This window comes from Palaemon carinicauda, chromosome 2, assembly GCF_036898095.1.
Source record: "Palaemon carinicauda isolate YSFRI2023 chromosome 2, ASM3689809v2, whole genome shotgun sequence".
Taxonomy (NCBI): Eukaryota; Metazoa; Arthropoda; class Malacostraca; order Decapoda; family Palaemonidae; genus Palaemon; species Palaemon carinicauda.
The window spans coordinates 79,573,101-79,596,237 of NC_090726.1; the positions used below are offsets into that span (position 1 = coordinate 79,573,101).

The 23,137-nt window shown below is 32.9% G+C and overlaps 1 protein-coding gene across 1 annotated transcript in view; it reads left to right on the forward strand.

Annotated features, from left to right (window-relative positions):
• Positions 1 to 372: 372 nt before the first annotated feature.
• LOC137617984 (uncharacterized) overlaps positions 373 to 23,137 on the forward strand; it is a 43,062-nt gene continuing 20,297 nt past the window's right edge. Inside the window, exons 1-2 of the mRNA XM_068347912.1 lie at positions 373 to 586; positions 4,668 to 6,257. Coding sequence (XP_068204013.1) covers positions 4,668 to 6,257 — 1,590 coding nt within the window. The 5' untranslated portion in view covers positions 373 to 586. The remainder of the gene's footprint in view (positions 587 to 4,667; positions 6,258 to 23,137) is intronic.

Below are 23,137 nucleotides of genomic sequence, written 5' to 3' on the forward strand. Positions count from 1 at the left end.
AAATATTTTTAGAGAAGAAAATTGAAGGGAATGGAGAAAAATTTGAATGTGTTAATGATCCCAAAGACCCACTGAATGGAACTCTTCATACTGCTGGAGTTGATTTGATTCCCAAAACCACAGGGTTAGTCAAATTACCAACAGCCATTTGATGGTATTCAGAACTAACTATCTTTAACTTGATTGTGTAGACACCATGCACAGGAGAGTTTATTTATACACAAGAAATATAGAGCCCAGTTCTGCACTACAATGAAAGAAGCTGGGTGCTAGTTTAGAGTATCTTTTGTTTCCTCCATCAACAGTAGAACACCACAGTCTTCTGTATGGAAGAAAGTAAAAAAGATAGCAGTCAGACTTACCCCTAACCACTGCCGTCTCAATACACAAGGCCTGGGCATGCCGACCGTGTGAGAGCTGTGACGTCATAGCCAGCGTCGGTTCATCCAAGCAGCTGCGCAGCAAGCGTTACGTTCAAACTCAGTCTGCAATCTGTCTTCATCCAAGCAATAGCCTCTGGCGATGCTCCCTTGGTGATTGGTATTTTACCCTCTAATATTGGATTTCATACTGGATATTATGCAAGGTAAGAGTTGTACATGGTTTACCTATTGAATTTACTGTAGTAATATAAAAATTTTGTGGTTTATAACTGCATTACCAGTCGGTTTATATACAAAAGCCGGTAATTCCAGCTGGGTATGTTTGAATATCTTGGGCAAATACCGTAAACTAAACTTATTGCATTGCTACTTCACTTGTTATATAGTCATTGATAACAAGATCTGCTTTGAGAGGAACAGGATGTAAGGCAGTATTACACTGTAGTGCAGTTTTAAACTGGGATGTGATAACATTTTAAATTAACCGTTACTGTTTTGTATCTCGTGTGGCCGTACGAGAACGCTGCTCTTGTGATTTGTGTTTTATCTTCTAATATTTGATTTCATGCAGGGTATTATGCAAGGTAAAAGTTACACATAGTTTACTTATTGGATTTAAGGTAGTAAAATAAAAATGTTTTATAACTGCTTTACCGGTGTGTTTATATACAAAAGCCGGTAATTCCAGCTTAGTATGTTTGAATATCTTGGGCAAATACCGTAAACTAAACTTATTGCATTGCTACTTCGCTTGTTATATAGTCATTGATAACAAGATCTGCTTTGAGGGGAACAGGATGTAAGGCAGTATTACACTGTAATGCAGTTTTAAACTGGGATGTGATAAAATTTTAAATTTACTGTCACTGTTTTGTATCTCGTGTGGCCGTACGAGAACGCGACAGTGTTTTTGATAATATAAAGGCAAAAAGCATAGGCAACAAATTTCTTATCATAATTCAACTCAATGTATGTTGTTTGATCGGTTACTAGTATTTTAAAGTTTGGATGAGGAATGTTTTCTCAAAAATTATATAACAATAACATTATCTGCCATAAAATCAACAGGACGTAAGCAGGGTGACGAGATTCTGAAAATTTAAATAAGGGACGCCTAAATCAATGGCGTAAGGAAAATTTTTCCGTTGGGGGGGAGGCGGTGTTTAAAATGGCACTCTCGCAATTTCTGCGTGTATCTGACAGCAGAATGCAGCATAGAAAAATGCAATTTTGGACGATTTTCATAAGACCAATTGAAATTTTTACACAACGGCTATCAACACCGGTAGGCCTACATTGTACATTTACCAAAAACATACTGACGATGTTGATTCTTTGCTATAAACTCCATCACAATATCTATCAAGTCAAGGCTATCGCTTTTCTAAGCATTCTGTTTTTTTTTCTTACGATTTAGTATAGCTATAATTTGGTCGTCGGTTCCAATTTTATTGTTAAATCTTTAACGCCTTTCGTTTAATTGATATTTCACAGAAGACAATTATCTAATGTTTTAATTGATATTCAGCAATACTGCATTGGTTATAAATAAATCAAGGTTTCTAAAGTGCTTTTGTATTAGCAAAATAGACATACACACACGTATATATATATATATATATATATATTGCTTAGGCCTGTTACTCACAATTCCTTGGTGGCGTTCATAACTGGAAGATAGCTTTTCTCCTGACGAACTGTCCTGCAGATAGTTTTCAGAATAACATCTAATTTTTGATGGAGCGTGTAAGCTTCACGAATTAGTCTGCTTTGAATATGACCTGACTTTCGTCGAGAACTAATGTCAATCTCACTGTAAAAAGTGGAAATGTAAACCAGCGAAACAGTGGAGGGCATGCAAGATCGGCCATGATCTGTGAAGCCTTGTGAAAAATAATTCATGTATTTAAAATTAATCGTAAATTTCATCTCTACATGTTCAAGAATCTAAAACTTTCATTTTTCAGTTTTTGTCAATTAGTTTTGGATTTTGCAAATATTTTGGCATCAACATTTTCATCATCATAGCCTATATATTAAAGTGTAATTCAATCAGCCAGTGTAGTCCCGAAGAATCGAAACTCGTGTCGACACCAAATAATATATAGAGAAACTTTAATGCAATATCCTGTTATTCTGAAAATTATCTGCCGGTGTAATGGTCCCCCCCCCCCCCCCCCCCCCGCGTCCGAAATTCTCTACGGGGGAAATATGGCCCAGGATATATATCCCCCGGGGGAACTTTGTCCCAGGATTGAATTCCCCCTCTGGGCCAAGATTCCCCTTTTGCTTGGTGGAGGTAACCTTTATTTTTTTTTTCGTTTGCCCTTGAAATAAATTCAATCGGATTTCATAGAAAAGCTGCACAAACATAATGGCAAACAACGGTTTTTTTTTTCCGAGCAAATGTACAGATGTGTGGTATATCTGGTCAAAGCTGTTGACACCATCCTTGGTGAAGTGTAAAAGCTAATAATCTCGGGTAACCCAACTGAATGGGTATCATCTTTCTCATGCATAGTGCTTCTTAGCATCAAGTGTACTTTCTTTTTATTTTTTAGCTGGACAGTACGAAAGAAGAGTAAGGTTTTCACTATATATATATATATATATATATATTTATATATATATATATATATATATATATATTTATATATATATATATATATATATAAATATATATATATATATATATATATATTTATATATATATATATATATATATATATTTATATATATATATATATATATATGTATGTATATATATGTATATATATGTGTGTGTATATATATATATATATATATATATTCCTCATATTTTGTTAAACTTACCGTTGATTATTTAATTCATCAAAATAGTTTCTCGGTAAGGGAAGGTGGGGGAGAAATGGCCGGGGGGGGGGGGGGGGGAAATAACAGCCCGGGCTGCTTTTCCCCGGGGGGAAATCGATCCTAGGCTAATTTTCCCGGGGGGGGGGGGAATATTTCCTGCTACACTGCATTGGTTATAAAAGATAAAGGTTTCTAAAGTGTTTTTGTATCAGCAATATATATGTATGTATATACATATATATATATATATATATATATGTGTGTGTGTGTGTGTGTGTGTGATATGAATTATATTTATATATATGTATGTATATACTGTGTGAGTATATATATATATATATATATATATATATATTTCTGATACAAAACACTTTAGAAACCTTTATCTTTTATAACCAATGCAGTAACCATCAAATAAAATATTGAATAATTGTCTCAAGTAAGCTAATGATAAATAGTAAGTAAAAACAGTATGTTTAGATAAGCGATAGCCCTGACTTGATCAACATTGCGATTGAGTTTATAGTAAAGAATCAACATCATCAGTATGTTTGGTTTAAATCAACCAAATAGGCCTACATACATATATGTTGCCACATTGGTCACCAGTGTGATAACAACTGTAGGTGCTAGAATGTGGGCTAACCTTTAGCAAAAAGATAACAGGTTGTATACAAGCACTTGCAAGCAGGAATGTCAAAAAAAAATCAAACAAACTAAGACATGATACAGCAAGCACAAACAGGTTGGTCTATTATCAGTGCAAGAAAGAGCGAAAGGTAAACCAAAAAAGTAATAACGTTGGAGGGTACGAGTGTGTATGAAACACATGCGATACAATACACATCTCCTTTGACATTGGAATAATTAAAAACCCAACTGACATCATCGTAGCTAAGGAGAATCTTAACTGAGGTGTCATGTTACAAACTTTAGTTCATGTCTTATCATCATCTTATAACATTTATCATTGATTTTTACTCTAGTAGGTTATTTCTTTCGAATGTGCATTATAGCCTGGTTATTTTTTTGATTTTGCATCTTCACTGTTGCCAATTTCGGAAAGCCGCCTTTTCTTTACCTCGTATCTCACTAAAGTTCACTAGTATATAATATATTTTTTTTAAATATCAAAAATACGAGAAAAGGCGTCCCGGGGAGTGTTCATACGGGACACGGGATAAATGTCATAAATATGAAACAATCCTGTCAAATACAGACGTCTGGTCACCCTGGATGTTAGGCATTTTTGCACCGTAAGAAAACTGTAACTGGGATGTATGATCAAATTTTGAATTTACTGTCACTACTTTGTATATCGTGTGGCCATACGAGAATGTGTCGGTGATTTATTAATATAAAGGCAAATATGATATGCAAAAAAAGGTCTTATCAATAATTTCTTGAAAATTATATTTGTGGAAAAAAAATATCATTAATATATTTTTGCAGATGCCAAGGTCATGCTGTGTGCCGGGATGTAAAAGTAATTATTCAAGATCAGATGTTTCTGCGTTCCGGTTCCCAAGGGATGAACAACGACGGCAGCTATGGATAAAAGCCATCCACAGAGAAGACTTTACACCTACCCCTAATACAATCGTGTGTGCAAAGCACTTCGAAGAAAGTTTCATCGTTACAGAAGACAGCATTACACGTCCTGATGGAACTGTGATCACCGCTAAGAGGGGGACGCCAACTCTGACCAAGGATGCATACCCGACTATCTTCCATAATCAACCAAAATACATGTCACAGAAAGTACCACCAGCTCGTAGGAATCCGCAGAAAACAAAAGACGAGGTACTTGAACGAGATGAATTAAAGTTTCAAACATGGATGGAAAATGACACTATAAATAGTTTCGATGAATTTGTTAAAAACTTTATTAATAGGCTTTCTAAGGATTGGTTGTTTGTTTCAAGAGAAGACTGTGTATCTTTCCTTAAAGTTAATTGTGAGGACCAACCAAAGCTAATTGTATCTTTTAAAGTGATGAAAGACTTGAAAGTTTTAGTATGGTACGAAAACACTGCTTTAAATTCTAACAAATTTAAATGGCTTTTAGGATCAGAAAACAAATGTGATCGGTGGTCAAAATTTGAAAATTTATTGAGTCACTTGAGTTCTAACCTTCAATCAGCTATTAGTGATGTTGACAGAGTGACCCAGTGTATTAAAGTTATTGAGGGGTTATTGGAAACTGAATCAGAAAATGACAAGTGTTCAAGGGGGGGAGTGTTATGGTTTTGTGCTGAACAGTTAAGCATGTTTTGTAAAGAAAAAGTTGCATACAGCTGTGATTTTTTGGTTTGGGCATATAGTGTCTATTTGTCAAGGCCATCACTGTACATACATCTACGTGACAGCAAGGTCCTTATTCTCCCTCATCCTGATTACCTAAGGAAGCTTAATGTATCTGGTGCAAAGTCTGTGTGTAATGGAAATTCACATGAGCTCTTTTTAAGGAAAAATTTTGCAACACTAAAAAGTGAAGAAAAAATTGTAAATGTGCTGCTTGATGAGATACATGTAAACAAAGGCCTCTCATATAAAGGAGGTAAAGTTTATGGTGCTTCTGTTAACTCTAGTGAACCTGCAACAACAGTTCAGGCTTTTATGATTTCATCAATCCTTTCGAAAAACAAACATGTTGCTGCTTTGTACCCAGTCTGTAATCTGACAGCACAGACACTTCTTGAGTTGACGCACAAAGTTTTGGCGTTCCTCCATGATATAGGATACATTGTCGTATCATTAATCTCTGATAACAACAGGGTTAACAGAAATATGTTCGAGAAAATGTGTGATGGAAATCTTGCCTCCTCCATTCCAAATCCATATGATTTGACTGTGCCACTTTTCTTCCTTTTTGATTCAGTTCATTTACTGAAAAGCATACGAAATAATTGGTTAAATCAGAAAAATCCCATTCAAACTTTTGTAATACCTTCACCTTCCAATTTCCAAATTCAGGAAAATGCAAATCTTCTGCCACTGAAAGAACTCTACACAAAAGAACGTGATAAATATGTTAAACTAGCGCCAAGTTTGTCAGAGAAAGTTCTTTTCCCTACTAATTTGGAAAGACAGAATGTGCAGTTTGTTGTCAGACTGTTTGATGAAAAGAATGTAGCTGCATTGAAAACAATGAATACTTTTGATGTGTCAGGTACTATTAATTTCTTGGAACAAATAATATCCTGGTGGCATATTGTAAATGTGAAAACTCCAAAGAAAGGCGTCCACCTACGTCAGAAAGAATCTGACCCTATTAAGCAAGATTCATCTTCAGATCCAAACTTGATATTTCTCAGTAAATTTGATCACTGGCTGGTGCTTGGGAAGAGTTGGATATGCCTCACCATGGAAGGAATGGTAGATTGTCAAGAGAAACATATTTTGCTCTCAGGCACACTACATCAACATTGATAAAATTATGTGATTATTTGTTGAAGCACCATAACTTTCATTATGTATTACTGGGGAAATTTCAAACAGATAAGCTAGAAAGTAGATTTGGACAGTATAGAAAGATGAGTGGTACAAATTATAATGTAGCTGTTGCTCAAGTAATGGAGTCTGAAAAGAAACTAAAAATTATGAATGTTCTTTCCATGACTTCGTCGAAGTCTGGTCCATTAACCATCTTTGAGTTAAATTCCTCTCCATGTGAACTTGACTCTAAGTGTGATTCTGTCGATTGTTCAGAGAAATTCAAGGAGGCTGAGGAATATGTGGATGAAGAAGGCTTGTCAAAGGAAGATGAAAATGTTATGATTTATATTGCAGGTTACGTTGCTCACAGCACTAAAACAAAGCTAAAATGTCAATTATGTTTAAGTAGGGTCTCTCTTGATAGAGCAATTGAAGTTGATATTCCTGACAATTGTAAATATCTCAAAATCCTTGACAGAGGTGGCTTGAAATGGCCAACAGATTTTACACTTTCACTTTGTATTTCCACTTACCAAATATTTCAATCTCTCATTGGTAATTTCAAGAACGATTTTCTGCAATGCAATAATCAAAGAGAGGTTCTTGTTAAGCTAGCTTTGAATTTTCAGGTAAAGTCTTTTAATGTAAATGAATGTTGCTCATGTGGTAGATCAGTAAGTACACTACTTAGGATGTGTATCTGGCCTCTGTCCAATATATTATTAAATAATTATGCAAAGTGTTACAATAACAAAATAAGCCATGAAAAAAGTAAAAAGAGAAAACTTTCAACACTTGACAACTAAGGTAATTTTGCAGGAAAGTTTGTCTGTACTCTAATATGTCATTTTGAAATGCTATGAATTGTTTGTAATTTCCCTTAAAATGCAGTCTTGATGTGTGTAATATGTTTCATGTATGTTGCAGATTACTACTTTAATAAAATCTTAGGCTCTCAAGAGTGTGTCTATTGTTATTATCATAGAATGAGAACGAGGTGAAAAATGTATTGCTATATTATTATCATTACAGTATCATGACAATAAGGTGAAAATATATATTATTATTATTTCAACATGATAAGGAGAAAAAATAATAATCTGACCTAGTCCAGGTCAATACTTCATGAATTTATGAAGTAACATAAATGGATAAAAACAGAAATAACTAGTAGAATAGCACCATAAGGGGTGTTAGAAGAACGTAAGTAGTCGATACTGTTAAAGGAACAGGAACAAATAAATAAATGAGGGTAAGTATGTTTGAAATAGAGAACTCTGTAACGACGCAGGCCGTGACGTCATAATTCTGAGACCCAGGCCTTGTGTATTGAGACGGCAGTGCCCTAACCCACCATCAGTGTTGAAGGTGAATTGCCAGTATGTTACTGTAACAGCTGAGGTTAACAATGCCCTGGCCAAGGTATCACGCAAGTGTGAAACAGCTTATGGTCACCACTATAGAACTATTATAGCATACAAAAAATGCAAGATTGCGCAACAAAAAAAGGAAGAATCTTATAATGCTCCTTTTACTTAAAGGGAAATTGATTACGAACTTGTTATTTGCTATGATACAGCCCTTGGACCCGCTGTAATTCCCTATGTAATGATTACACATCTACCTGTTAATACTGTTATTTATTTTAAGCATTACTAGTAGAATATATCCTGATCAAAGTTATCCAAGTGTTTTGAAGTAGCCGTTATTTTAGCATTTAGGATATGTTTTCAGCAGCAATCTATCAACCGATTGCATTGGCACCTTGTTTATGTAAGATCATGGAGAAGATGGTCAAAGCAAGACTGGTCTCGTACCTGGAGAATAAAGTTATTCTATCACCTATCCAATCAACGACTGATGTGTTTGTACCACTTGAGTGCTTTATGTGTAAAGCCTTTGCCTTTAAACAGCACCATACAACAGCACTTATTTTCCGTGAAAAGGCATTTGATGCCGCAGGGATATATGGTATAATTAAAACCCTTCATACTATGTGATTGAAAGGATAGGTACCATTGTTGATTTTACAATCGTTCATTCCACCACAGTTCATTCAAGCTTTTATTTTACATCGTCTTTTTTTCAACTGAAACTGGGTGAAATTCTGCCAGAGAGGAAATATCAGGAAGGATTTTCCCAGAGTAGTGTGCTACATATAACCCTATTTGCATTAGCTATTAACCTTTTACTCCAAAGATATTCTCTCAATACACTTTGTACTATAGATAATCTCTCCAAATCACTTGCTAAAGCTAGAATAGGAAAGGTTGAGAGAAAAAATACAACTTTCAATTGACAACATTATTCACTTAAGTAATATGAGTGGTTCTAAGTTTTTGCAAATTAAAACTTGTCAATTTTTCTCATATCATGGGAGTACATCCAGACCCCGATATGAACCTCCAAGGTCATTATATCCCACGTGTAAATGAATCTAGATTTTTATGATTGATATTTGAATGCAGGCACGCAGGGGTTCCTCACTTGAAAGTCTTTAAATTAAAATGTAATGAGGCTCGGAGACATAAATTCTTTATCCCATTCATCATGGGGGCAGACTGCAGAAGTACTTTAAAGTTATGCAAAGTCTTGATTATTTTTGAAAATTAGTTATGATCGGTAAGTATACTACCCAGTCATCCCAAACCGATTAGAAATTTTAAATTCTATACACCACACAGATATCATAATAGACACCTGAACCTTTAGAACTTCACCTATCCGAAGCCTCTTTGTTGACACTGGGGAGTTAAATTTAGACCTTTACTGAATGTCTTTTATTGTTCAGTAGTGGTTTAGGTTGCAAAAAGTTCCCAATTCTTCAGCCTGTCAGACTGCAAACTTTGTAAGGCATTTTAGATATATTGAGTTGCACCCGAAATCTCACCAACGTTATGGTTTTTAGTTTTAGGTAAGATAATTAGTAAATTGTTTAAACATAGACAGGCATAAAGTTCTTCCAATTAGAATAACGTTAACCCTTCCACTGAAATTACCAGAGATATCTTTCTGTAAATATTTTGTTTGGTATAAAAAAAAATATGACTCACCTCTGAGCCAGGTCTCTTTTTATGAAACATGTTGAGAAACATAGGGAAATGACTTTCATATATCCTGATGGCTCTAAATCCTACGCTTACGTCGGATTTGGAGTACTTGGTAGTACTTTTAATTGCAGAGGTGTATTTCCCCTAGTATCTTCTATATTTACTGTCAAACTATATGGCATGCTAACTGTTATAGAAGAAGGGTTAAAAGAGGGCAATTTTATCATTTTTAGTAATGCAAGAAGTATCCTACAAACTTTAGAGCTTTTTAATTCCAGTAACTCTTTGGTTTCAAATATCTTAGAGTGGATTTTTACTATTTGGCCGAGAGGTTTAATAATTCGATTTTGCTGGGCTCTGGAACACATATGTATGTCTAGAAATAAGAAGGCAGATTTAGTGACCAAGGATGTTTCAGGTGAGGTGCTACCAACATGGTATCTCATGCTCTACTGATTTTTTTACTTAGCGTTAAGAATTTGCTTCCTGATAATTGGCAACAACATCGGGATAGCTAAGTTAGAAATAGGATGACCGAAATATCAAATGTTATATCTCCTTAGAGTTATAATCTGATGGCCCAAAAGTAGGAGCCTAGTTTTGTCATCACCATATTGGTCACACTCGTTTGATAAACAAGTTTATGATGAATGACCAACACCAGTCATAGTACAAAAACTATTTGGTACCTTTGACATTGAGACATTTGCTAACTGAAAGCTCCACCTATATCACAGTAAGAAATCGATACCTATTTGAGGCTCAGGGTGAGGATAGCAGGTTCATCCCTGCCAAGATTCTTGGGCAGGATGTGTTCTACTGTGTTAGAAGTATTTTTAGATTTATTTCAGAAGCAGGTCTTCTGGAAGCAAATTAGGTTTTATAAGGTCATCTTGACTTTTATTGATTTAAATTGAATATTCTTTTATTCTTTATTTGTAACAAAAGATATTACTGTCAATTATCTTCAATGTTAGGCTGCCAGAAAACTCTAAACCAATCAATCAATCTCCTTGATAATCCCATGTTCCCTTAATTTACTAATTCTCCTTTCTATCTCTCCTTGAACAGGAATGGATACCACATAAGCCCTTCATCTAATTGGCTTTTTCTGTGCTTTTTCAATGCTAAAGGAAAATTTATTAATCCTACCAGGTGACTCGTCTCCATATATAACTTCATCAAATAACAATGTTACTAACTTCAGTTTGATATTCCAGCGGAACACAGTTTTCAGGCTTGCCTAATCAATTTTGAAATGTGTTCGTCGATATGGGCTGGAGTCGCAGCTCACAAAATTTGGTCATTGGTAATTTTGCCTACCTACAAATCACACATAGAATCTTTTCTTAATCCAGCATTTTATAAGCTAAGTTAACTATTGTAATCTCTGCTTTGTTCCATTTTATTTCTGACCAGCCCTCTAAGACTATGTGTTCTAGTTTTTCATGTGGTTTAACAATGACCTCGGTTCCCTACAGGAGAGTCTGAGGCGGGGTCACTGTTATACATGTAACCACTTGAGGTGGCACTATTTCTCCTTTTTCAAGATACCCCCATTACCTTCCCCAATAGTGTCTCTCCTGTTACTCTGATCTTTCCTCAAAAAATTAATATGTGATTATTTATGATAAAGTCAAGACCAAGTATTCCCTGGATCCTTGGAATAAAAAGATGCCCAAATTTCATAGATACCACCTGAAAGTTTAATGTCAGTCTATTTCTTGACTGTAGCTTACTTATTCTTGGTGTGACAAGGATGATGGATTTTGCCAACTGAATCGGGCTGAAGAAACTACCTTGTTTAGGAAGTGAAACACTGGCTCCTATGTCAATCTAGGCTCCTATCAATTTATTGGGCAAATGTACCTTGATCACTAGGACTCTGAACTATCACATTGCATCTCGAGATAGGAAGCATAGGCAAACAACCTTAATTGCAATACAATCACACAATACTGCTGATTTTAGTGCTACAGGGGTGATGTTGGGGTTACCGAGGGAGGTGCCACTGGCTGCATTCCAGTTGGCCACCCCTCAATCATGCTGGGGTTGCTCATGGTCACTGACTTGTTGACTGCTGCTGCTGTCCTCACTTTCTTCTCATATACTTGTAGTTATTTACTCAACTTGTTGGGATAATACATAGATACTGTAAGTTATCCTCCATCCAGATAAGCTTCTTTTATTTTATGAGTTTACTGTTATTTAAGAGATCTGGTCTTACTTTCCCAATTCTCTCTCTCTCTCTCTCTCTCTCTCTCTCTCTCTCTCTCTCTCTCTCTCTCTCTCTCTAGTGCTTGCCATCCCTCCTCCGTGCTACTACTCCTTCTTTCTCTCCCCCTCCTTTTAACCTTATCTCTCTCTCTCTCTCTCTCTCTCTCTCTCTCTCTCTCTCTCTCTCTCTCTCTCTCTCTCTCTCTCTCTCTCTCTCTCTCTCTCTACTATCGGTGAGGCTACTGCTAAAGAGCTTGAGTTTATGGATTTGGTTCTACAAAGAAAGATTAATAACTAACCTTTTCCTACGGGTTTCGGTAGGATAGTAACATTTAAAAAATTGCTTTCATTTTTTTTTATAAGCCAATTTTCTTTGGCTTGTCAAGCTGTTCTTCACTGTTGTAGATGTAGCCAGTACTAAAGGTGCTATTGCCAGCTGTTGATGTTATGTAGCCCGTACCACAAGTCAAAATATCAAGAAGGTTCAATGGACTTCATGGGAACTCAAAAAATTATGCAAACTGGATGGCGCAGGAAGCTGGAGCTTAGCTGTAGTTACACACACCCGGGTTCATTTTCGGTCCTATGAATAGTTTGTCATGTCTTTCTTATACGACTGGACCAATTGAAACTGAGCTGTATTTAATCTTGTTTGCTAATCTAATCCATTTAAATCGGTCTCCTTGCAATTTAATTCCTGATATCCGTGTTATTTGACATTCTCATCTGCATTTTAAAGGTAAAAAGGTGGTCTACTAACATTAAATCATACATTATGAATGTAATTATTTATTCCTTAATTTTTTCAGTCTATTGGATAGAGAGAGAGAGAGAGAGAGAGAGAGAGAGAGAGAGAGAGAGAGAGAGAGAGAGAGAGAGAGAGAGATTTTGCTAATTATTGAATGGGGTGCATAACCTTATCCTTAATGTAACTTAAAAATTTTTGGTTCAAAGAAGAGTCATATTATTGTAGGATCATAAATGTTACTTATTTCCCCGTGTTTACATAACATAAACTTAATAAGTAAAGACTTTAAATTTTCTAGTTTATTAGGAACTATACGCTATGCAGTAGAAGGGAAATATATCTTATAATAAGCTGGTTATGATATATTTCATCACTCGATAATCATTATTATTATTATTATTATTATTATTATTATTATTATTATTATTATTATTATTATTATTATTATTATTATTATTACTTGCTTGGCTATAACCCTAGTTAGAAAAGTATGAAGCCAAATCCAAGGACTCCAACAAGGAAAAGAGCCTTGTGAGGAAAAGAAATATGGAAATTATTAAACTGAAAGAGAAGTATTAAACAATTGAAATGAAATATTTAAAGAACAGCAACAACATAAAAGAAAAATCTTTCATATATAAACTATGAAAACTTCAAAAACTAGAGGAAGAGAAATTACATAGAATAATGTGCCTGACTGTACCCTCAATCAAGAGAACTCTACCACAAGACAATGGAAAACCTTTGTATAGAGGTTAGGGGATTTTCCCAAGACTAGAGAACGATTGTTAGATTTAGGAGTGTCATTTGCCTAGAAGGACACTCCAAAATTCCAGTGCAGTAGCTAACCCCTTAAGTGAACTGTTTGGTAATCTCAGAATTGTCAGATGTATGAGGAAAAAGGAGAATATGTAAAAATAGGCCATACTATTCGTTGTATATGTATGCAAAGGGAAAATGAGCCTTAACCAGAGAGAAGGATCCAAAGTAGTACTGTCTGGCCAATCAAAGGACCCAATGACTCTCAAGCTATAGTTGCTTAACCAGACAAAATAAACAGAAAAAGATCAAGAATCACTGCAAAAAATTACTTTCCTTTACTCAATCTCTTAAAATCTAACTGTCAATCAAGTTTTAACTGGTTTCTTTGCGGTCAGAGTTTATACAATGACAACATAACGGACATACGTATCTATAACGCATAGAAAATTGAAGTTTATGAACATATACTCTAGGGTTTGAATATAAAGGAAAAATATATCACACCAATAGTTTTATTGAATAAAAATAGATAAAAAGATATAGAAATATAAGTTATCTGCATGATTCCAGTTTCTCTTCTGGTTTATGCTGTTTTCCGATCTCCACAACATGTTAAAAAAATTAGTTTTACCACCGCCAAAATGAGCTGCTAACTAAATGCTAAGAAAAAAAAATGCTCCTAGTATCATTTTAATCTTAATAATGACTTTCCTTAACTCTTAATAAAAAATGTTTTTTTGTCTATAGCTAACATAATTGCTCTCCCTTCAAATACAACCTTCAATTATAATTATAGGATACCTGAATACGATCCTGAAATAGCTTTTCTAACAAAGGATTATCTCTAAAAAAGAAATATAAATTACAAAGCTTCTTTTTTCAACGAAAGATGGTATTGATGATTTGTTAATACCGAGAGAGAGAGAGAGAGAGAGAGAGAGAGAGAGAGAGAGAGAGAGAGAGAGAGAGAGAGAGAGAGAGAGAGAGAGAGAGTTTTGAGTGAATTAATGTCAGCAATAATACTAGGGAAAGGTTGCATGTTGAACACCAAGACAAGTTGTTCTGTGTACCATAGGGTCGTTGACTTGATTATTGTTAATGATAAATCTGTTTATGGCTTCTAAACATAGAGCGGTACAAACAACGTGATTTAAGAGATGTATCAAAATAGTTTATTGGCAATAAGATTTTGGAGGGCACATCTCCTTTTTATCAATCTGCATCTTAGCAAACCAGTTTAGGGACAAATCAGTGAACGATAACAATGATGATGTAAGAGAAAATACACGCCAAGAAAACTTGTAATTACTAATGAAGGATTTTAGTAAAACAAAATACAAAATTTGTATCTGCAAGCATTGTTTAAATTGAATTGCATTTGAGTATTTTATTCAAGGAATAATTTAATACTATAAGTATTTCCTGAGGTAAGTGCTGCATTACCCATTTAGCATATGAAATAAATTTTAATTGCATCAATTAACCATTTATCACAATTTCAATATATTTTTTCGAAGATATCACGAATTTAACATGATTTTGAAATTTTAGAGAATACTTTTAGTAAAAATTATATATTAGAAAATTAAATGAGAAATCTTATTTTCCGGTAAAAACGTAGAATATTAAACAGAAGACAACAATGGTCTTAGTGGAAACAAAGAAATATAGCAATGACTGAAATAAGAAGATAGTCTTGAGCGAAGTTAGACATTAGTTTTACCCGGTTACACAATAGCTTTTAATTCATAATCTCTCTCTCTCTCTCTCTCTCTCTCTCTCTCTCTCTCTCTCTCTCTCTCTCTCTCTCTCTCTCTCTCTCTCCGTTATAAAAACTTATCTCTTTAAATTCTGATTTCAAAAACAATTACATTCAAGATATCAATCGGTCAACAGCATGAATTTGTTGAAACGGTATCGAGGTTTAAATCACATTTTTCCCACGCCATCGGAAGTCTTCTTTCATAAATAATAATTCTTATTGGGACATATTTTCATTAAAGATATATATAGAAATACACATTTCTCATGATAGCTTCTTTATCCATGTACCACTTGCTAGCTTTAAAGCATTGCATATTGCTGTAACATCATGTAAAAATCGTCGCGTTCGACATCTGTGTCAACATTACATTATAGGCTGATACTGATTCTTCAATAAAATTAGAAAACCAAATACCGCCTTTTGATGACATGTAATTGTACATTGATCAAAACAAATCTGCAGATAGTTGAGCTAGGTAAACACCACCTTTGACCTACAGGAGACGGCTGATCAATCATTATTATCTGAATAGCAAGTTGAAAAAAAAAAAAAAAAAAAAAAGAGATCGAGATAATGAAGACTCTCCATATAAAAATAATAATATCAGTGTTAACATTTTACAGTGCAAAATTAGTTAGCGGAAATAATTGCATATTGTTTTAGACTTGTAAGAAATATTTGATGAATACATATGCTGACTTTTATCAAATAAGATCAAACTTGTTATCCCAACATCTAATTTAATTCATATCAATTTAAAATCATTGATATGAAAATGATCGCATATACAGTGTCTGCATTTATAATTTTTATAAATATCATTATTTTTGTGTGTGAGAATCTCTGAATGGTCATATGCATGAGATATGATGCCCCATATCAGTATTTGATACATAAATGTTGGGTAAGGTAATAAAAACAGTGATAAATTTCTAGATGCGAAGAGATGTGGTACACTTGAGAAACTAATTTATAATAGATGATCAATATAAAAAAAAATAATCAATGACACCTAGGGGAAAATAGGAGATATGAATGATTAAATGGTATAGATTAAGAGTGATTGAGGATCAATTGAGGTTAAAGGAGGAAAGTTAATGAATTCATGAAAGAATATGATTGTTTTTTTACAGGATTACATAGGTATGATTGAATATGCCAGTACGAGAGAGTTTTGATGGTAAATAGATGTGGTCCTGAGAAGGGAAAAGCAATTAGGAGGAAAAGGTCAATTAATAGTTTGTTAAAAAAAGAAAGAGGTCTCAATATCTGATAGGATAGTAGATAGGATGCGTTAGATTTATGGTTAAAATGTTACTAAGGGAATTACCCTTTTGTGTAATGTATATATAGAAGAGAAAAAAGGTGAATTAGTCATATGAAGAGTGGTTTTATTTTGTTCTAAAGAGGGGGATGTGTGTGACTGGGAGAATAATATGACGTAAGATTACTTAGTACACACCCTCACACAAGTGTGGCAGGAAGTAGTTTAGGGAAGAAAAACTAAATATTTTCAGAGATAAGAATAGATTTTAAACTTTATAGCTTACCTTCCCCAATCAAATAAAACAGAACCAGATTTTTTTTTCAACGAGCTAGATTAAAAATAGTACTTACTTTGTTTCACCTCTATGATTTAAAAGATTATTACAAAACCTGGTAAAATTTAGAATAAATTCACAAGGACGTTGTATAATTCAATGCCTTGGAAAATAATTGAACACACACACACACACACACACCCACACACACACACATATATATATATATATTATATATATATATATATATATATATATATATATATATATATATATATATATATATATATATTAATATATATATATATAAATATATATATATATATATATATATATATATATATATATTATATATATTATATATATATATATATATATATATATATATATTAATATATATATATATAATATATATATATATATATATATATATGTATATATTTTTATATATAATATATATATATATATATATATATATATATATATATATATATAACATATATATATATATATTTATATATATATATATATATATATATATATATATATATTATTGGCTAAGCTACAACCCTAGTTGAAAAAATTAGGATGCTATAAGCACAAGGGATTTAACAAGGAAAAATATCCGAGGGAGGAAGGGAGATAAGGAAATAAAAAGGTACATGAGAAGTTATGTATAATTAATATTCAGTATTTTATGAATGACATTGAAAGGGATTACGTTATTCGTCACAATCAGAGAATAATATATCATCTTTTAATGGGAATCTAAAGGAAAAAAGTGGTATAGTTCGGCTAGGCCGTTGATCCCACTTTTATCCATTCTCTACATTAAGGATTTTGTAAATGAAATAATAACATATATCAAACCGACAAATATAGTTTGACAGTTTTAAGTTTTAGGATGAGAGCTGTACAGATTTAAATATATATTTAAATTATTTAAATTCCAACTACATGTCATGAAATTTTAAACTAAATTGGATAAATATGAAAATAAGCTTTTTTGGACATATTGATAATAAGGATATCATCAACGTACATTTTCACTGTGAATAGAAAACCAACTTCTTCTGTTTCTTACATTTATTTCCTTAGATACCATGATACTACTGTAAAGATTTTTGAAGCTTGAATTTTTTTTTTTTCTTAGAGCTTCAGTCTCGTCCTAAGACTACTTATATAAAGAATTTGAAATCAACAGCAAAGAACTCGCCCAGCTACTCTACCCGACGTATATCATAGAAAAAGCCATCAAGAGAGCCTATACTATTTATCATAGGGATCCTACAGTTAACTAACAATACTGATAATAAAAAAAAAACTTTCACATATCGATGGCATTAAAATCTAACCAGTAATGTTAATCTGATAATACTTGTGTTTGATCATATCCAAAGACCATAGGAAGCACCCTAATAAAGGGTCTTTAGAATTTGAGTTTAATGAACGATTGGAAAAAAGGAAATCGGACAATGGCTGGGCAAATTAAAATTGAAAAATCAAATCGACGGGAATTACATATAAAAATCAGTTTAGTGAGTTCGGTTTTACTGTATGGACATTAGTCGTAGTATGACAATGAAGCAATATCCAACATATTTTGTAGATTTGAAAACAACGCCCTCAGAAGAATATTGGAAGTTAAAATGGCAGGACAGGAGTAGAAATGGAACTTTAAGAGAGAATACTCAAGTGCCGTATGTGGATGAGATCATATTGAGGGGGGTAGATGGAGATAGTTTGGGGAAGCTCTTCGAACTTCCCAATAGAGATTAGTTGCCCAAACTTTCAACTGGGCTCCGCAAGGCACAAAAAGAGTTGGAAGACCTAGATCTACATGGCTGAGGACTATGAAGAGAGAAGTAGGAGATAATGAAGGGAGAAATATTGATTTAATAGCTCAAGATAGAGACAACCGGTCAAATCTAACAAAGGCTCTTTGTGAATAGTTGTCGGCGATGATGATGATGTGTGCGGATCTGTATTTGTGTATGTATGCCTGCATGTGATTGTCCGTAGGCATGCGTGTGTAAGTGGTTTTGCGTTAGATGGGAAAAATGAGAAGAGATGACTACGTTCCCTGAAACCTAATGAATAAATTTTGTATGTTATTTATGTTAGTAAAATGATGAACAGTTTTCCAACTAAGAGAAATTCTCTGGTAAAGGAAACGGTAGAAACACCGCATTGAGATTAAAATTAGTCAGATTTTTTCCCCAGCTGAAAAGGCGGACAACCAGAATATTATAGGTGAAAAATTATGCTAGAACTAGACTTCACTGGAAAAATAATGCCGTTTTTAATTTCCCCCTAAAAAGGTAACGTACACGTAGGCTTAAGAATAATGAGTAGTTTAGCCGGTTATCACAGCACACATAAAAATATGTTGAAATAATTAATTACTGAAAAGAGAGAGAGAGAGAGAGAGAGAGAGAGAGAGAGAGAGAGAGAGAGAGAGATACGCTACAATAACAAGAGATTTAATATTGTAGGTTAAATGCTAATGCTGGTTACCAGAGCAAAAACAAAGCATAAATCTATTACACATAATCAAATAAAGTATAGTGAAAAAAAGGTCGATTGAAGAGTTTTTTTTTTTTTTTTTTTTTTTTTTTTTTTTTTTTTTTTTTTTCTTGGTTAATAACTTATCTAGTTGAAAAGTGGAAATTTTTCTTTCCAAGAGTTTCTATCTTACCAATAAGGAGTATGCCGGAGAATTGGAGATATATTACAGCAAAAATAACGATTGTACAGTTATACAATATACTTTATTAACTACAGTGCTCAAATGAAGTGGTAAGTTTCTCTTAATTGTATTTAAATCATAGACCATATTTTACATATTTCATCAAAATGCACAAGAGTTTCCGCGAAAAAGCATTATTGTAGCTAAATCTTTAAACACTCACACACGATGCAGCCGTTGGTACCAAAACTGAAATAGAGATAGGTATCTTGGAAGGGAACAAAAGAAACTTCAGAACTGATAACAAGATACATATGAAAGTATCGACTTACACATGCTTGCCACTACGTGCAGAGAGAGAGAGAGAGAGAGAGAGAGAGAGAGAGAGAGAGAGAGAGAGAAATCTTATTAAAAACGCACGTCATTTAAGCCGAGATTGTCGTGGGAGAAATACTTTTCCTGTAGTTTATGTTTGCCTCTTTGTTTGCCTAGTTTGCCGTCTGCCAACAGTCTGTCTTTTTGTGTATCGTAAGAGTTCTATAAGAACTAATCGAGGAATTTGTATAAGATAACTAACATATGAAAGGAGTCGATGGAGCTTTGACTTTTCTCGTCTTTGACCCCAGTGCAATGTTACTAAAAGTAGGCAATTAAAGAGAATTGCACTGATTCCTTCTCCCTGCTAGTTTCACAAAAACCTTTTCATGGTTTCTCATTCTTCATGAGAATAATGAAAAACAAAATATTATTGAAGGTATTTTCGGAATGTTTGTTTTATTTTCCTATTATTGATGAATTCTAAGATATATTTTTCATATATTTTAGGCATAATGATGCACAAATACTTTCTGCTTTGAGGAGTCTATTGAAGCTCTTATGGAATATGAATCTATAAACCTATATTTATCTATTGATTAATGAATGCATGCAGGAAGTTATTATTATTATTATTATTATTATTATTATTATTATTATTATTATTGTTGTTTAGTAGTAGTAGTAGTAGTAGTAGTAGTAGTAGTAGTAGTAGTAGTAGTAGTAATAGAAAAACAGAAGGATTTGTGATTCTCCTTTTTGGATTGAAAAGAATCAATAATTAATATTATAATTTATTTTTGTATACCTACCACTGCATAATTCTAATCTGGAAAAATCCGGAGTACAGCTTACCACACACCATACACGTAATTATTTTACATGACTGTTGTTTTAATGTTTAATCATTTATCTTGTTTACGGATTGTAAAGAACTTTTGTTAATAGATTGTTCTGAACCTTAAATGTTCTTATTATGTTCACGATACTAAATAAACGGAAACGACTAAATATATTATTGTATTGTTTAAGATTATATTTTGATTCAAATGTATGAAAACTGAATATGATTGATTGTTATTTTTATTTTTTGAGGTAGTGAAAAATCCTGTTTAAAATTTATCATGAATATTGAAATCTAATTCAAGAAAATATATTAATTTTATCATATCCATATCTATTTATCTTTGATGTGAAATACCGTTTTAAAACTAACCACATTTAAGAGCTTCTCACATCTGTTAGGTAGTATAACATCTTTAAGTAGCATAATTTTCCAAAACTTTTCATCTTCCAGGATATGTAGGTAATAAAAAAATACATTTATTTGGTAGGTAATTCTGTTTTACATTACTGTTACCTTGTCTAGAACAATACTATAGAAAATGGTGCTTCTTTTTATTCATTGTCACTCGTACGATATTTTTGAGACGGAAATGAACCCTGAATAGGTATCATTATTTCACCGCCCTTTCAAGGACTAGTCCGGTGCCTAAAATCGAAGAAATGTGTGTCAATATCAAAGTGTTATTTATCTATCTAGATATTTCAGTATTTACATAAAAAAGTTGGTGTTTAGAATTAGATTTCGAGATAAGATGATGGATGATATGGAAAAAAAAGGTTTAGTGGAAGAGTATTCTTTCGGTAGAAGACAATGGCGAGAGCACATCATACAACCGACCCCATAAAGTCAAGATAATTGGGAAACAAAAAGACATTATATATATATATATATATATACATATATATATATATATATATATAGATATATATATATATATATATATCTATATATATATATATATATATATGTATATATATATATATATATATGTATATATATATATATATGTATATATATATATATATATATATACGTATATATATATATATATATATAAACACATATATATATATATATATATACAGAGAGAGAGAGAGAGAGAGAGAGAGAGAGAGATACATGTATAAGAATATGGCAAGGTAATAAAAATATACATTGTTGAGTAGTAGAAATAGGAGATATCTTAATATCCGCCAAAAGAACCAAAAGAAAGCTTATTTTGTTTTTTATGGTTTATCCTGTTATGAACTTTTCCATACCTTGGGGAAGAAAACTGGATAACGAAAGAATGCTGTAACTTCATCCACCAAAAGCTACTTCCGCTGCTGCTCATTTGCGGACTCCTTTTATTATCATCCATTCATTTGTGTTGAAATGAGGAAATTTTTCTGGCTAATTAACCTAGTAGCTCCGACTGCAGCCTCATTTTAGTTCCATAATGACTTTCTTAACTCACCAAGAATAGCTAATAAAGAGGCTGGTTTATTTTGAATATGTATATGTTTGTCTTTACAGCCAACGAATGGGGAAAAATAATACTTCTGTTCATATTTTGTTTTAGTTATAGAATAGAGTCAAATAAGATTTTAAAGTTAAATACTTTTATGCCCAATCTCCCGTGAAAGAGATCAACGAATAAAGAAATAATTTGATCGAGGAAATTTCTTAATTTTTTAATTGCATCTACCACACAGAAATCAATGCAATTTACCTCCAACAGTAGGAGCAAATGTTATCATGTATTGCAAATCGCTATATTCATTGCCTACAATATCCTTTTGACAAAACATTACTTTTGATTATGTTAATAAGAATTCTCATAATATCATATAACCTTTAGGTTCATGGTAAGTTATATTGTAAATTTTTTGTTTTTTATATATATATTTCAGTGTCGTGGAAAATAGATACTGATACCATAACTAATGTGCGCTATTATTATTATTATTATTATTATTATTATTATTATTATTATTATTATTATTATTATTATTATTATTATTATTATTAAAAGGGTGAGTGATAAATAAACGACACTAGCTACAATACTTTTCCTATACTAGGTAAAGCCAAGAAACACTTAATTGACTATGTACCTGAGGTTATCAAGGTACTCATACACTGTCTGGAAAATGGGACCATACGTACAAAGAGAGAGACAAATTAGTATTTACTCCGTATTTTTATATATTTCTCCATTTCCTTGCTCTACTTTAGTAGAAATCTCGAAATAGTGAGGATTTAAATTTCATAGGGTGTAATTGTTCTCGTATTTTGCATCGAGTGGAATTAATACTTTTGTTAACTTCTACTTGTCAAATTAGATCAACCATGAAGCAGCTGTATGTAGCTATTATGATAAACAATTGTTCAATTAATTCTGTTGCCAGAGGGAACTTTATTTTCGTGATGATAAGACTTTTTGTTTTCGTTATTTTATTTTGATTAAACCTCAGCGACATGAAACTTGAATCTCACGACATGCTTTATACGGTTTCTATTGCATTTATTCTTTTAAATTTAAGCCTGGGGGTTTTAAGATAATACTTT